The sequence below is a fragment of the Dipodomys merriami genome, unplaced genomic scaffold (genome assembly GCF_024711535.1).
Source record: "Dipodomys merriami isolate MVZ:Mamm:240054 unplaced genomic scaffold, mDipMer1.0.p SCAF_3, whole genome shotgun sequence".
NCBI classification, from domain to species: domain Eukaryota; kingdom Metazoa; phylum Chordata; class Mammalia; order Rodentia; family Heteromyidae; genus Dipodomys; species Dipodomys merriami.
The window spans coordinates 19,636,053-19,653,532 of record NW_027204492.1 but is presented as its reverse complement, the minus strand read 5'-3'; the positions used below and the strand labels follow the sequence as shown (position 1 = coordinate 19,653,532).

Here is a 17,480-nt window from a genome sequence, read left to right as displayed (position 1 = left end):
ATGCTACTTGTTAATAATGGCTTCTATTAGGTAAGACTTGACTATCTCGGGTTTGAATAGAGAGGGGCTATGCATCTGGGATTTGCCTGCTTGGATGTAACATGGACGCGATGAAAAGGCTAAGCAAAGACCTGAGCTTTGGGTGCTTTTCTGATTAGAGGATAGAAGAAAGGAGAGAAGAACATCTGGCTGGTAAGATAACCAACACACTGTAGCCGTAGTAAGGAGGGTTTTTTTTTTTTGATTGAATGAAGTGGTTCCTATTGGTCCAACACATTTGAGTCCTCTCATAGGTATGGTTGTGGTTTGTTTCTTGGTTCTAACTTTCATAGTACAAACAGTATTTATTTAAATGTGTTTTTGGTTGGAGTTGGTAGAGACAGCGCTAAGTCGTTGTAGTTCCCTAGTTTGGTCGCAGGGGGCGGACTCTGCGGCGGCCTGGAAAACCGGTGGGGGCGAGAGGAGCCGCTCTCTCTCTCGGGTCGGGATCTTGTCTCCCCGCTCCCTGGTTCCTAACGTTAGGCGCGGAGCCTGTTCTCTCCGCGTACCTCCGGGCGGGTGGGTGTCAGAAGGTGGGAGGCAGAGCCGTTGAATTGGACCTCATTCTACAGCCTTGCTGAGCCTGGAGGCCGCCGGGATGGAGGCACTGCTCCCGGCTGGAGCTCAGCCCCTAACTGTATCCGCCTGAGATAAGGGGGAGGGGAGGCCGCGTAGGGCAGGGGCTTGCGGCGGGGCGGGGAGCTGGGGGACTGCAGAATCATGCATGCTGGGGGGCACCGCGAGAGTCAGCCATTGAATACCGCGGAGGAAGAGGCCGGCATGGGAGGCGATACTTGGAGAGACTGGGGAGGACAGCGTGGGGAGGGCAGGAGACTCCCTACGCTGGGCACCGCGTCGCCCAGCCCCAGCCGCACTTCCAAAAAGGAGACCCTTGACTGGCGCTCACATACTATCGAGGGTTTGGAGATGAGAGGTCCTCTCCGGGAGCCCTGTTCCCTCACCCTAGCCCAAAGGAACGGACAATACGAGTAAGTAACTACCTGATTCCCACGGAGGAGCGGAGCCTGCCATTACTTCCCAAGCCCAAACTGCTCTGAGCCACCACTGTCCTCTCACTGAGGCCATGTGGGCAACAGGTTCATTCCCAGGTGTGAAGTGCTAGTACCCTCCAACAGGGCACTCGGACCCCTCCCCCCCAACTTCCAACACAGTACGTTGCTCCCGGCATTGTGGGTTTAGTGGAAGGACTCAATGGGCGGAGAATCAGGAAGCCTGGGTTTAGTTCCCGCACCCTGAAACTGACAATTGTTGCGTAACCTCGAGCAAGTCAATGAGGTTTGCTGGCCTTCGTTTCCTCTTCAGTTAAATTAAAATTAACTGCCATAATTTACACCTTTTGGAGTTATAGAGAGTAATAAATGTAAACGTGCCCCCCCCAAAAAGAAAAACTGCTGAGGAAATACTTCATTGTTAATGTTACAGACTTTCCTTAACCCCATTCAGCTGGACTCCCCCTCTCCATTTTACTTGCTGGAAGGCAAGGCCATAAATTTAAGAAAGCGTGGGTAGAGGCTAGTAACTCAGTCACTTGATTGTTGGAAGAAAAGCTAATGACATGGATAGAAATATAAATGACCACTTGGCATTTTATCAGTATGTGTCACGACTTCTCCCTTGGGTACAGGAGCTCAGTAAGAAACTGTTGATTGATTCAGCAAAAGATTACTTTGATAAGTTATCACCATGGTCCCTAACCTCGCTGCCTTGCCACTGATGCCTCATCTTAAAAGTATCCATGGTAACCATTACATGTCTTAGGCACCCCTGTGTCCCAACCCTTTCCCTTGATTTCACTGATTTTTTTTTTTTTGGTCGGTCATGGGGCTTGAACTCTGGGCTTGGGTGCTAGCTCTGTGCTCTTCAGCTCAAGGCCAGCGCTCTACCACTTGAGCCATGGCACCACTTCCGGTTTTCTAGTGGTTTATTGGAGATAAGAGTTTCACGGACTTTCCTGCCCAGGCTGGCTTTGAAACCTGATCCTCAGATCTCAGCCTCCTGAATAGCTAGGATTATAAGCGTGAACCACCGGCGCCCGGCTTCACTGATTTCTTGAAGTCAGTTTTTTTCCCCATTTGAAAAGTTGCTGAGCACTTAAATCCTACCATCTCTTAACATTAGATACTACCTAAAAGTAGGTGTTTTATTACTCCCTATTTAAAAAAATCTGTTTCAACTCATTTACATAGAAGAAATTACCACTATCATAGCCTTAGTTTCCTCTATAGACTATAGACACCATAACTCAGTGTCAACTGATTCTGTGAAGTAGCTCTTTCCTAGGTTCTGCTTGTCAGTTCTGTTGATAGGAGAAATTCATATGGTTTTCCCTGGATTTCATAAAACCCAGGAAGACCAGTTTTAATAATAAAACTAGATTTGGCCAGGTTCATGCTTACAAGTCCTCTCTGGAAGCAGAGATCAGGATGATTGTGGTTCAAGATAAGCCTGCACAAACAGGTCAAAAGACCTCATCTCAAGAGAAGAAGCTGTGAGGGTGGTGCACCCTGTTACTGCAGCTACAAGGGAAGCATCAATACAAGTTTTTACCCAGGCCCTATTAAAAAAAACTGTGACAACAAAATGGCTACTGGTGTGGCTCAAGTGATAGAGCACTTGCCTAAAATGTACAACAGCCTGAGTTCAAACCCTATACTGCCCCCTGAAACCCTAAAGCAACCAAATTCAAAAGAACAGTGATTTGAAAACTCCAAAGGTTAGAATGGTTGGAGAGCTGGGACCCTTGTATCTTGGTTTTCTTCTGTAAAAACAAAGTTAGGACAATTGAATTAAATCGCCACATTGGGCTGGGCACCAGTACCTCACACCTGTAAACCTTGGCTACACAGGAAGCAGAGATCTGAGGATCAAGGTTTGAAGCCAGTCCCTGCAGGAAAGGCCATGAGACTCTCATCTCTGCTTGACCACCAAAAAGTCAGAAGTAGCACTGTGGCTCAAGTGGTAGAGCACTAGCCTTGAGCAAAAGAAGCTTAGGGACAATGCCCAGACCCAGAGTACAAGCCCCAGGACCAGCAAAAAGAAAAGAATTGCTACATTGCTCAAATGACCACACCTCTACTCAGGTAATAAGGGAGTGAGCAGCTGGCCTAGTGATAAATGCCTCATCCTATCTGGATTTTGTTTCTTAGCTTTCCTGTTTGGCTACTATGTTTTTTTCAAGCCCCATACTGGGGCTTGAATTCAAGGCCTGGGGTTCTCACTTGCCTTTTTTCCTCAAGGATAGGACTCTAGCACTTGAACCACACCTCCACTTATGGCCTTTAGGTGGTTAATTACCTATAAGAGTCTCACGGACTTTCCTGCCTGGGCTGGCTCTGAACCATGATCCTCAGATCTCAGCCTCCTGAATGGCTAGGAATACAGGCGTGAGCCACCTGTGCCTACCTAGGTAGTTGAAATTTAGAATGTTGTTACCCAGTCACTTATACCTTAATTCTAAGCTGTTAAGGACAAGTAATTAAAATTTAATATTTCAGGAGTGCATATTGGTTTAGAATCCTTGCATTTTATACCAGGGAGCTAAGTTCACTCATATTTGTATAGAAATGCCAGCATGAAGTTGGAAACCAGAGTATAAACACAAGAGATATGAAGGCAATCTGATTACAAAATTTCTTCATATATATATATATATATATATATATATATATATATATATAACTTATTATATAAATATATAACTGGAGTTATTTTCATTGGTCAAACTGTCTAGCCACCCACTTTTTATTCTACCATGAACTTCCATACTTATTTGAAGAAATAGAACCATTCTTTGGGGAAATCAATGAGAATTTACTTGGAAAACAAATTACTTTTCTTCTTAATAAACACATCAGTGGCAGTGGCTCATGTTTGTAGATACTCAGGAGGCTGAGCTCTGAAGATCACAATTCAAAGCCACCCTGAGCAGGGAAGTCTTTGAAACTCGTCTCCAATTAAGCACCAAAAAATGCCAGAAGTGGAGATGTGGCTAAAATGGTAGAGCACTATCCTTGAGCAAAAAAGTTCATGGACTTTGCCAAGGCCCTGAGTACAAGTCCCAGGACTTGAACACACACACACACACACACACACACACACACACACACACACACGTGCGCACGCATGTCAGGTTCTGTACTACAATGAAAAGATAACCATAATCCCTCTTGTAATGGAGTTTACAGCTAGCTGTTACTTCTGAACTCTGATGTATATGCTATTGAGGTATATAATCTGTAATGCATGCTCTTAAATTTGCATGTTTTTTGACTTAGATTATGTTCTTTATGGAATATTGGACTGTGAGTATGAGATATTTGATCATAAAGAACATCCTTTTAGCCATTGAACAGTATCTAGTCATAATGCTCAGATCTAGGGAATTAAATGCAAGTCTAATAAATGTATACTAGGTTAGGGTTAGGGCTAGATTTGCATGGCAAATTGTTTTGTTATTAAAGTTTTGGAATTCTCAGTAGCTATTCATTGATAAATTTTTCTATTTCCTAGGTTAATAATCCAGTCTCAGGACAAGGAACAGCACATTCAAGATACCATTCCTATAAATAGCCACTTCAGATGTGTTCAAGGTACTACCTTTAATTTTATTTTTCCATGTTCATTATTGCATTATGTACTGCCATACATATTAAAATTTATCACTGCATGCAAAATAATATATGTTACTTTCTGCATACCAAGTTAATATTACTGATCTAGCACTAAGAATGTGGCAGGTGTTTTGTCTGAGGGAGTGATGACATTGACAGGTAGTTCCTTCTCTAGTATTTTATTTTATTTTGTTTTGCTTTTTTGCCAATCCTGGGGTTTGAACTCAGGGCCTGGCCACTGTCCCTGAGCTGCTTTTGCTCAAGGCTAGCAGCACTTGATCACTGGAGCCACAGTGCCATTTCTCGCTTTTTCTGTTTATGTGGTACTGAGGAATTGAACTTGGGATTTTATGCCTACTAGATAAGCACTCTACCACTAAGCCACATTCCCAACCCTCTAGCTATTTTAGTGCACACATAACAATTCATTGTATGCTATAGTCACCTTGTTGTGCTGTGAAACATTCTTACTCATTCCTCCTATCTTCCCTCTCCCATTGCTTCTACTATCTTCTAAAATATTTCACACTGCATTTGTATGAACTCAACTTTGGTAGCTTTCACATAGAATTGAGAACACAATATTTTTTTCTTAATGGCCTCCAGTTCCATGCTTGTTGTCACAAATGGAGGGATTTTATAGCTGAATAATTGTATATATAAACTACACTATTTTGTTTTTCATTTGTTCTATTTTTGTTTTGCTGTACTGGGGTTTAAAATCAGGGCCTGTATTTGCTAATCAGGTACTCTACTACTTGAGCCATGTTTCCAGTGTTTTAGTTATGTCGAGATCTCATGTTTTTCCTCAGATCACTTCCTAAGTAGTTGAGATTACATATGTGCATCACCATACCTGTTTAATTATTGAATTGGAATCTCACTTTTTGCCCAGGCTGGCCTTAAATCAAGGTCCTCTCCATCTCAGCCCCCAAGTAACTAGACTGACAGTCCTACACTACATTTTCTTTATCTCTCCTACAGACAGCCCAGTTGATTCTACATCTTAGCTCTTATGAATAATGTAATAATAGTTCTGAAGGTACAGGTGTGCTAGGCCTTGGGTCCACAGGTGTTCATTGAAGCTGGAAAGAAGAAAACTTGAGGCACATTCTGCTATTCTGCTATAATAATAAACCAAGAGCAGAGGTAACAGGGTCATTGAAATAAATTTTTATAGTCTAGATTTGAGTTGAGAAAATAATTCACCTTTGGGCTGTCAGAGGCAAAAATACATGGAAAGGACACAGATTATATTAAATCATATTAAATCAGCATATGAGAATCCAGGAAATTAAACTTGTGTTAATTGAATTAGCATGTTGTATTGTTTCCTACTATTATTTTATCATTCCTTGATTTGCTTTGAGGAACTACATTTGCTACTTGATCCTTTCCTTTATTTGAATTACTCAGACTCTTCAGAACCCTCTCTTAAAAATCTTTGATAAATGTACTAAACAAAAATAAAAATCAAAGGATGTTTGTTATGTGTTCTAAGATATAGAAGTAGTGACTGAGAAGCAGTTTTTTAGTTAGGTAGGTACTTTTATTGGTGTAATAAATGATTTTATCTTCCCTGATCCTGTTTTCTTTCCCCTCTCCCACTTCAGAAGCAGAAGAAACTCTTTTAATTGACATTGCTTCGAACAGTGAGTACCTTTATGAATGGGGTTGGTTTTCATTCAAGAAATACTTACTTAAATATATACTGTCATTAAGACATCTTTTGGGGCTGGGAAGGTAGCTCAATAGTAAATTGCTTGCCTTGCATGCATGAGGCCCTGGGTTTGATTCCTCTGTACCACATAAGCAGAAGAAGCTGGAATTGGTGCTGTGGCTCAAGTGGTAGAGCACTAGCCTTGAGCTGAAGAGCTAAGGGACAGTGCCCAGGCCCAAAGTTCAGGCCCCACGATTGACAAAAAAAGACATCTTTTGGAGTACATCTTATGTGTTACCATCTTACTCTGTGGACTCCATGTTCTTAAGGCAGCCGTACAAACTAGCATTATCTCTCAAAAGTATTTAGGCTGAGCCTTAGGAAAAGCAGGTGGCTGATAAGAATCTTTACAAAAATGGAAAATATGATCTACTGAACAATTTTGAGCTACCATAGAACTGATGGTGGGAAGGGTAGGAAATTGCTTAAAGCATTTAAGGATTATGGATGGTTTGTCCATGTGTGGGTGTGTGGGTGTGTATGCATGCTTTAACTCAGGGCTTGGGTACTATTCCTGAGCTTTTTTGCTCAAGACTCTCTTGCTCTACCATTTGAGCCGCAACTCCATATCTGGCTTTTTGGTGCTTAATTGTAGATAAAAGTCTCACAGACTTTCCTGCCCAGGCTTGGAACTGTGATCCTCAGATCTCAACCTCCTTAGTATCTAGGATTGCAGCTGTGACCTATCAGTGCCCAGCTTGTTCTTACTTTTTAAAAATTATTTTAAGGTTTTTTTCCACCTTTTTATGCATTCATGTTGTCATCATATTTTACTTATTTGTGTTTTGTTTTGTTTTTGTGTTCTGAGGCTTGAACTCAGGGCCTGGGTACTATCTGTGAGCTTTTTGCATTCAAGGCTAGTGTTCTACCACTTGAGCTGCAACTCTGCATCTAGCTTTTTGGTGCTTAAGTGTAGATAAAAGTCTCACAGACAGCCGGGCGCCGGTGGCTCACGCCTGTAATCCTAGCTACTCAGGAGGCTGAGATCTGAGGATCGCGGTTCAAAGCCAGCCCGGGCAGGAGAGACCGTGAGACTCCTATCTCCAATAAACCACCAGAAAACCGGAAGTGGCGCTGTAGCTCAAGTGGTAGAGCGCTCGCCTTGAGCTGAAGAGCTGAGGGACAGCGTCCAGGCCCAGAGCTCAAGCCCCACGACCGACAAAAAAAAAAAAAAAAAAAAAAAAAAAAAAGTCTCACAGACTTTCCTGCCCTGGCTGGCTTCAAACTACAATCCTCAGATCTTAGCCCCCTGAGTAGCTAGGATTACAGGTGTGAGTCACAGGCACCTGGCTCACTTGTTTTTCATATTATTTTTGATTATATTTTTTATCATCTTTAAGTAGTTGTACAAAGGAGTCAGCACTCAACAAATCAGTTTACAAATACAATGCATCTTGATTGATGCTACTCCTTTCATTTTTCTCCCCCTTCCATATTATGTTAGCAGGCAGCAGAGTCCTTTGAATTGCTTGTCCAGGCATTTTTTTCTTTCTTAAAATAATTTTGGTTTCTTAAAGCCACGTCATCTCAAGCTATCCATTTATTAGAGGGAACATGGTGTTCTCTTCCCACTGTTTCATTTCTCTGGTTTACATCTGTTTGAAGCAAATCACAATTGGCTTTCTGTGCAAGCTGGCCCTTATTTATCATCCAATTGCAATGTCATGGAGAAGAAAACATGGGCACTTGAGTCCTTCCATGACTACTGGGTGGTTGCTATGGAGAAGTATATCTGACCATATAAATCTAAATCAAATGGGTTGCCTTATCTTTTGCTCTGCTGGAGACACAGGTTATTCATAACTTTCTTTAGACACAGCTCTGGCCCATGGAACTATTAGTTTATACTGAATAGCTTACATAAGCCTTTTCTAGTTTGGGATTTATTATTCTTTTGCTTTGTTTTAGTTGCTACTGCTACTATTTTATTGTTGTTGTTGTTCTTTGTTTGGGGGGATTTTTTTTGGTAGAGGTAATTTCTTCCTAAATAGTCTGGGCTGGACTTGAACTCAAAGTCCTCCTACCTCACCCTCCCTGGTGGTAGGATTACAGGTTTGAATCATACTTGACTTAATCTTTTCTTTAATCATGGATTTTAGAAGTCTTAAGGACCCATCTTGAATACTAAATAAACCTAGCTGCTAGTTTCTGTTGCAAGTATCAAAGAAGAAAAACAAACCTCAATATCAATGTCTTACTGTGCTCAGACAAGAAAAGACAAAAACAACATTTAAAAAAGAAAGTTAGAACCAAGGTACTTCTGTAGTGACTGATAATGCTGCTGAAATAAGATACTGAAGTGTCTTGTTCTTGGTGTAGAAAGATATTTGATTCAAGCTAAGAAGTTAAACTGAGCCGATAACCACTGAATTTATATTAGTTGTGTTGAAACCTCTCCTACATAGAAATTAATCATGTGTTGTGATGTAGAATCCAAGTTACTGGATCACAGGGGAAAATAATTAAGTGACCACTTATCAACACGTTTATTTCCACCCATTTATAGTATACTTCATACATAAGCCCCTGAGTACACAGTATTTTGCAAGAGGGGAACCCCAGGTTTTTCAGGCAGGCCAAATCTTAATGTAAATATATAGCTATTTCCTTCAAGTCTCATGTATATGTTTATATAATAGGTATCTATGTGTTTTATGTTTTTTTTGTTTAAAGTATTTGTTACTAAGGATTAAACACAGGACATTTTGTATACTAAGCATGTGCTATAACTCAGAACCCATATTCCTTTTTTTTTTTTTTTGGTCGTGGGGCCTGAACTCTGGGCCTGGGCGCTGTCCCTCAGCTTTCAGCTCAAGGCTAGCACTCTACTACCTGAGCCACAGCACCACTTCTGGCTTTTTCTGCTTATGTGGTACTGAGAATTGAACCCAGGGCCTTGTGCATGCAAAGCAAGCACTCTACCACTGAGCCACTTTCCCAACCCCCATATTCCTTTATTTATAATTAAGTATATATATTGTGTGTATGTGGGGGGGGGGTATGGAGGAATTAGCTAGGTAGCAGTTGGCTCTGATTTTCAAGCTGGATATGGGTTAATACTGCCTGAGGTGTATTATAAAAACTATCAGTGGAGGCAGGCATGGTTGCACGGGCCTAAAATTTCAGTACTCAGGAAACTGAAGCAGAAGAAGTATGAGTGGAAGCCAGCCTAGGCTAGATTGAGAGATTATCTAAAAAAGAAGAAAAAGCTGGGTGCCAGTAGTTCATACTTGTAATCCTAGCTACTCAGGAGGCTGAGACATAAGGATCATGGTTCAAAGCCAACACAGGCAGAAAGTCTATAAGATTGTTCTCTCTAAGGAAATACCAAAATGCTCAGAATGAAACTGTGATTCAAGTGTTGAGTGTTAGCCTTGAGCAAAAATGTTCAGGGACAGTGCCCAGGCCAGGAGGAAGATGAGAAGGAGGAGAAGGAGGAGGAGGACGTATGAAGGAGGAACAGGGAGGAGGAAGAAAGCATTAAAACAAACTACTAGTGCCTGAGCTTCATCCCTAGGGATTCCGTTTTACTTGTCCTTTGGTAATTGTAATGAATCCACAGTTGAGACCTAAGAGGCTAACGGAATATTCAGATAAAATGGAGGATATAGGAATATTAGCTGATCACAGATGATTTCAGAAGGGAAAACAAGAGTAGACAGTTGGATTATGGGGTTTTCTTTTCTGTTTTCCAAGCATCTAATATTATTTTGTAAGTAGTCTCTGGAATCTTCTGGCCAGTTAAATAAGTCAGTTTTAAATTTTCTAAAATCTATCTAGAATTATAGGAGAGATACTGTGTATTCTTGTTCTAAATTTCTGTCAGGTAGAAACTGCTGCTTTATCTGAGAAAGAGAGGACTTACAATGCATACTCTAAAAGAATTTTTCCTTATGTCTTCAAGGGTCCTCCTAATTGGCACTTTATTCATTATTCATGGCCCTTGTTTTTCTCCTTACATTGATACCCTCATTAAATTGCAGATCTCTGGTCCACATGGATACTTTCATCTCTTCTCTTTTGATCAGTAATTTTATATTTCTTTTTGAACTCATTCTATAGAAACAAAAATTACAGAAGAATGAGAGCTAAAGGTTCAGAAGTAGACTTCTACCATAAGAAACTAGAATATTTTAATTTCATTTTTCTCATCTCTGTTATTTTCAAGAGTGGAATAGTCTCAACAGTAATTTGTGAAATGCCTTCTGGCTGTAAATTTTGGTGTCATTAACAACAGTAGAGTGGCCCACCACTCTTGGACTTTCTCCATACTAGCATTGAAAGTCTTGAGTTGTAGGAAGCCTCTCAGTACCAGTCAACCCTGAGACTATTGGTTGCTATAAAATATGGGAAGTGTTAGGTGGCCTGTATGTGTAGCCTACTTCTTGCTCTATGGGAACTTACAGTTTCCAGAGTCATAGAACAGCAACACATGCTTATAGATTACCTGGATCACCATTTCCAAACAGTTGATTCAGGGAGTAACTAGAGAGCATCAAAAGAGGAGAGATGGGTTGGGCACCCATGACTCACACCAATAATTATACCTACTCAGGAGGCTGAGATCTGAGGATCATGGTTCAAAGCCAGCCCAGGCAGAAAACTCAGACTTGTCTCTACTTAAGCATCTAAAAGCTAGAAATGGAGCTGTGGCTCAAGTAGTAGAGTGCTAGCCTTGAGCAAAAAAAGCTCAGGGACAGTGCCCAGGCCCTGAGTTCAAGCCCCCACAACTGTACAAAAAGGAGAAATAGTGTGTTAGACTAAAGAATTGAAGCCCTTAGTAATTTTGCATTGAATTCTACTACTTTACAATAGGCTGTAATTAAACCAAACAACTCTTGGACATAAATCTCTATGTTTTTGTAAAATTGTGGAAGACATATTTTTTTTAATTTCTTTTTTTGTTTTTTATTGTGAGAATACTGTACAGAGGAGTTAGAATTACATGGGCAAGATAACGAGTACATTTCTTATCAAGCATTGTTGCCTCCTCTTTGTTTCCCTTCCCATCCCTTCCCATACTCCCTCCGTCCCCCCACCGGATCCTGCCCCCACCCCCCACCAAAATTGTAAAGTTTGTTTTTCGACATAATGACTTGTACATCTCATTATTGCAATGGGTCCACCTGTATCCCTAAACGAAATGTTTTTTCCCTTCCCCTCCACAAATTATACCGACATCAAATACAGTGAAAGCATGGGTTATACTGTGGGGGAGGGACATACAAAGCAACATAGAAATCATCTTATAAATATGTTAGAAACAGTTGCATGAAAGGAAAAAAAAAAACAGAAAAAAATATTTGAATACTTATCTTGGGGTTCATTCCCCTAACATCAGCTTATCTGACCTTTTCTGCTCGACTCAGACATACACTAGTTATTGCAAATAAGGGAAACCATGGGGCCTATGTTTCTTCGGGCCTGGCTTACTTCACTTAATATAATTTTTTCCAAGTCTTTCCATTTCCTAACAAATGGGGCAATGTCATTCTTTCTGATGGAGGCATAGAATTCCATTGTGTATATATACCACATTTTTTTATCCATTCATCTACTGAGGGGCATCTGGGTTGGTTCTATATCTTAGCTATGGTAAATAGTGCTGCAATAAACATAGTTGTGCTGGTAGCTTTAGTGTGGTTTTGTTTGTGATCATTTGGGTAAATGCCCAAAAGTGGGATTGCTGGGTCATAGGGGAGCTCTATGTGGAGTCTTTTGAGGAACCTCCATACTGCTTTCCAAAGTGGTTGAACAAGTTTACACTCCCACCAACAATGCAGTAACGTTCCCTTCTGTCCACATCCCCTCCAGCATCTGTTGTTATTAGAGTTCTTGATTATAGCCATTCTACTGGAGTGAGGTGGTATCTCAATGTTGTTTTAATTTGCATTTCTTTTATGGCTAGAGAGGATGAGCATTTCTTCATGTGTCTATTGCCCATCCTTCTTTCCTCTTCAGAGAAGTTCTTCTTTAAATCTTTAGCCCACTTATTTATTGGGCAGTTGTTTCTTTGAAGATTTGTTGTAGGGGTATTTCATTTTTTGAGTTCCAGGTATATTTTAGATATGAGACCCTTGTCTGTTGTATGGCTAGTGATCTCCCAATCCGTGGGCTTTCTATTGATCTTGCTAGCTATGTCCTTAGCCATGCAGAAGCTCTGCAATTTCATGCAATCCCACTTGTCCAACCTTTCTTTGATTTGTTGTGTTTCTGGGTCACTATTAAGAAAATTTTGTCCTGTGCCAAGGAGACCTAGGGTTTCTCCTATTCTATCCTGTAATGTTTTCAGAGTGTCTGCTTTGACTCTGAGGTCTTTGATCCATTTGGAGTTGATTCTGGTGCAGGGTGATATATAAGGATCTAGCTTTAATTTTCTACAAGTAGTTAACCAATTTTGCCAGCACCGTTTACTGAAGAGGCTGTCTTTCTTCCATTCTATTTTTTTAGCTCCATTATCGAAGATTAGATGGCTATAGGTCTGTAGGTTCATTTCTGGATTTTCAATTCTATTCCATTGGTCCTGGGGTGTGTTCTTGTGCCAGTACCAAGCTGTTTTGATTACTATGGCTTTGTAGTAGAGTTTGAAATTTGGTGTTAATATTCCTCCAGCACTGTTCTTTCTGTTGAGGATCGTTTTTGCTATTCGGGGTCTTTTATTGTTCCATATGAATTTTTGGATTGCCTCTTCTGTTTCCTTGAAGAATGAGGATGGAATATTGATAGGTATTGCATTGAATTTGTAGATAGCTTTGGGAAGTATTGCCATTTTAACGATGTTGATCCTTCCAATCCAGGAGCATGGGAGTTTTTGCCACTTTCTTTTTTTTTTTTTTTTTTTTTTTTTTGTCGGTCGTGGGGCTTGAACTCTGGGCCTGGGCGCTGTCCCTCAGCTCTTCAGCTCAAGGCGAGCGCTCTACCACTTGAGCTACAGCACCACTTCCGTTTTTGCCACTTTCTAAGTTCTGTTTTGATTTCCTTTTTCAGGTTTTTAAAGTTTTCATCATAGAGGTGCTTCACCTCTTTGGTTAAGTTAATTCCTAGGTATTTTATTTTTTGTGGGTCTATTACGAATGAAGTTGCTTTCCTGATTTCAGCCACACTTTTCTCATTGTTGGCATACAGCAAAGCCATTGATTTTTGAGGGTTAATTTTATACCCTGCTACTTTGCCAGTTTTGAATCACCTTGAGTAATTTGGGAGTGGAGTCCATGGGATTCTTTAAGTACAAGATCATGACATCTGCAAAGAATGAGAGTTTTACTTCTTCTTTCCCTATTTGGATCCCCTTTATGTTTGCATCTTGTCTTATTGCTGTAGCTAGGCATTCTAATACTACATTGAAGAGCAGTAGAGAGAGTGGGCATCCTTGTCTTGTTCCTGAGTTTAGAGGAAATGGCTTTAGTTTTTCACCATTGAGTATAATATTGGCTGTAGGTTTGTCATATATAGCCTTTATTGTATTGAGGAAGGTTCCATGAATTCCTAATTTTTCCAGAACCTTCATCATAAAGGGGTGTTGGATCTTGTCAAATGCTTTTTCTGCATCTATTGAGATATGTGGTTCTTATCCTTGCTCTTATTGATGTGATGAATTGTGTTAATTGATTTGCGTATATTGAACCAGCTTTGCATCCCTGAAATGAATCCTGTTTGATCGTGGTGTATGATTTTTTGGATGAATTATTGAAGTCGATTGGCCAAAATTTTGTTGAGAAGTTTTGCATCAGTGTTCATCAAAGAAATGGATCTATAGTTCTCTTTCTTTGATGAGTCCCTGCCTGGTTTTGGGATGAGGGTTGTTATAGCTTCATAGAATGAATTCAATAGTGAACTTTCTCTTTCAATTTCATTGAAGAGTTGAAGGAGTATTGAAGACATTTTTTTTTGTTTAAAGTGATGAGGTTATAGGTACTTTTTTTTTCAGGATACTTAGAAATTCTTCCACAGTTCTCTCCATTTCCTCTTTTTGTGCCAGCATTGTTTCTTGAACTTGGGCCTCTCACTCCTACTTGGCTGATACTCATAGCTGACACTCTACTACTTGAGCCATGCCTCCAGTCCTACATTTTGCTGATTAATTGAAATTGGAATCTCATAGACTTTTCTGCCCATGCTGGCTTCAAACTACAACCTCCACATTTCAGCCTCCTGAATAACTAAAATTACAGGCATGAGCCTCTCATATCTAGCTAAAATTTTGTTTTATAATTTACTTATAGACAATTAAATCTGAACCTAAGCCTGTAATCCTAGTTACTCAAAAGGTTGAGATCTGAGGATCAAGGTTCAAAGTCAGCCTGCGCAGGAAAGTCTGTGAGACTCATCTCCCAAAAACCACCAGAAAACTGAAAGTGGCGCTATGGCTCAAGTGGTAGTGCACTCGCCTTGAGCTGAAGAGCTCAGGGACAGTACCCAGGCACAGAGTTCAAGCCCTACCACTGACAATAAAAAATCTGAACGTATCCATTTTACTTTCTTTATTTCCATCACATTAAAGTATATGATGTAGATAATAGGAATTTGAAGTTTGAGGGTAGTAGTATGAGTGAGGAACTTATCTTTAGCAAGAATTTGGAGATAATTTGGAATAATATTAATATCTTTTGCAGGGAAATAGACCTAGAAAAAATATATTAAGTCCTGTAAGCCAGGTCCAGCGAGACAAATGGCCCATGTTTTCTCTCATATGTGGAAACTGGATCTAAAATATAAACATGCATGATAACATATCCAGGGCTCTATGCATATACACAGAAGCAAACTGACTAAAGGATAATATCTTTAGGGGAAGATTCCAAAGGTATAATTCCTCTGAACAACTAATGTACAGTTTATCAAAGTGAATGTTTTGGGGGATGGGCAAAGGAGGGGGCATAGGAATGGAGGGAGTGAAGGGTGAGCAAATGTAGTGATTATATACAATGTACACTATGTAAAAAGTAAACTACAGGGGCTGGGAAGGTGGCTCAGTGGTAGAGTGCTTGCCTTGCATGCATGAGGCCCTGGGTTTGATTCCTCAGCACCACATAAGCAGAAAAAGCTGGAAGTGGTACTTTGGCTCAAGTGGTAGGGCGCTAGCCTTAAGCTGAAGAGCTGAGGGACAGTGCTCAGGCCCAGAGTTCAGGCCCCATGACCGACAAAAAAAAAAAAAAAGTAAACTACAGTAACTTAGAGGTAGGGCTGGGGGGGGGGGAATATGAGGTAGAACAAAGGAAGGAGTGCCAGCGACCCAGCAGCCTTGTACTCATAATCTGATTTAGGTACTTGTAATCTCTTTGTACAACTATTTAATAATAATATTTTAAGATAATAAAAGAATTTGGATGTCATCATATGGATGTGAATATTTCTAATCTCTAACATGTGAAGCACATATACAAGAACAAGAAATTCAGTATAGTAAACAGTATTCTTAGAGCTGATTAATCACATCAATAAACAGCCTATTAAGGGGCTGGGAAGGTGGCTCAGTAGTAGAGTGCTTGCCTTGCATGCATGAGGCCCTAGGTTTGATTCCTCAGCACCACATAAGCAAAAAGGAAAAAAAAAAACCCAGCCCATTATAGTAACTAAACCATGGTTTTTTATCTTCTGATCTCTCAATCTGGACCTTATGAGAATGTAATAATTTGAGAATATGATCGAATAACATGTATTTGGGTGTTGATTCTTCTTAGGTGGTTGCAAAATTCGGGTTCAGGGGGACCGGATCAGAGAGCGCCGCTTTGAAATCCCTGATGAGGAGCACTGTTTGAAATTCCTCGCTGATGTCCTTGCTGCTCAGGAAGGTAACTCAAAACTCAGTGATTTTCTTTCTATTATACTGACATGCCCTTGGATCCTCGGGATAGCCAATTTTTCTTTCTTCAGGAATGAACCCCAAGGATAGATTAGAAAACAAGTCTGTCCAGCTGCAAGGACAGTGGGCCAATTTCCAGAATCTATTGTGTCATGCACAGTTTCCCTCCTTCTGCCCACAGATGACTCCAAAGCTGTCATTAGTTCCTTAGTTTTTTTTTCTGTTACTTGCAAGAATGGTGCTGGCCCCAAGTATTAGGAGTACTGAATGAATTGCTTTATGTTGTGGTAAAATCCATTTCAGTCCAGGGCTCCTCAGTTGCTGACCCACACCCTTATCATTCCAGCTCAGTCACAAATTCTTGTTCCAGAGCAAAAGGATTCCTCAAGCTGGTACCAGAAATTAGACAGTATGGACAAACCTTCAGATTTGTCAGGTATTGGAAGAGCCTCTCTTATCTCTGGGCGATATGATCATGTTAGTCAGTAGATTTTATTAGGCCAGATGAGATAATGATATGGAATAAAGGAATGTCAGTCATAATCTCCTGTGGTGTGGTTGTTATTGACTCTGTACTAATCCTTTCTGTGGCATAGTAGCTTTTCAGGAGCTGGCTTAGCAAATTGTTATAAAGTACTAACTCTGCAACCAGACAGCCTGGGTTTGAATCCTAAGTCTCGGACTTACTAGTTATATTATCTTGGTGAAGTTACTCAACAACTCTAAGCTTGCATTTACATTTCTGTAACATGGGAGTATTTTTAATAGTGCCTGCATTATGGAGTTTTTGTAATGATTAAGAGAGATGATGATATAATCCCTGTCTGTCATCCTGGCATTGTGCTGAGTCTTCAAAGTATTAGCTGTTATTTTTTAGGTTCCAGATGAATGTATCCTTCCAGTTGTAGTTAGTGTTAGTGCTTTAGGGATGGGTATGCTTCTTTCCCTAAGCTAAATAATTATTACCCATATGGGACTCTCATGTTTTTATAACACTACTGACTCAAGTAGTGAGCCCTGTCTATCCTGGCCATGTTGAATGTTAGCTTTTCCCCCTTTAACTTTGGGTCTTGTATCTTTCAGGACTTCGTGGATTTGAAGACAATTTCTCATCAATGAATTTGGACAAGAAGATAAATCCGCAAAATCAGCCTGCAGGTATTCATCGGGACCCTCCACCCCCACCACTTTCAGTGAATAAAATGTAAGTACTAGGTTGAAGCCTGTTTCCCCTGTAGGAGACTTATATTTTAGGCAGTTTTACTTTTGAATTCCTCATTTACTTGGT

At 40.5% G+C, this 17,480-nt stretch overlaps 1 protein-coding gene across 4 annotated transcripts in view; it reads left to right on the top strand.

The window, feature by feature from the left end:
• The first annotated feature begins 493 nt into the window (after nucleotides 1-493).
• Nucleotides 494-17,480, top strand: part of Ocrl (OCRL inositol polyphosphate-5-phosphatase) — a 52,027-nt gene continuing 35,040 nt past the window's right edge. For 2 of the 4 annotated variants that reach the window (XM_070039752.1, XM_070039751.1), the window contains exons 1-7: nucleotides 494-674; nucleotides 947-1,028; nucleotides 4,570-4,649; nucleotides 6,284-6,322; nucleotides 16,071-16,181; nucleotides 16,539-16,628; nucleotides 17,276-17,396. In XM_070039752.1, coding sequence (XP_069895853.1) covers nucleotides 638-674; nucleotides 947-1,028; nucleotides 4,570-4,649; nucleotides 6,284-6,322; nucleotides 16,071-16,181; nucleotides 16,539-16,628; nucleotides 17,276-17,396 — 560 coding nt within the window. In that variant the 5' untranslated portion in view covers nucleotides 494-637. The remainder of the gene's footprint in view (nucleotides 675-946; nucleotides 1,029-4,569; nucleotides 4,650-6,283; nucleotides 6,323-16,070; nucleotides 16,182-16,538; nucleotides 16,629-17,275; nucleotides 17,397-17,480) is intronic. The other 2 variants (XM_070039753.1, XM_070039754.1) reach the window with 2 other exon arrangements.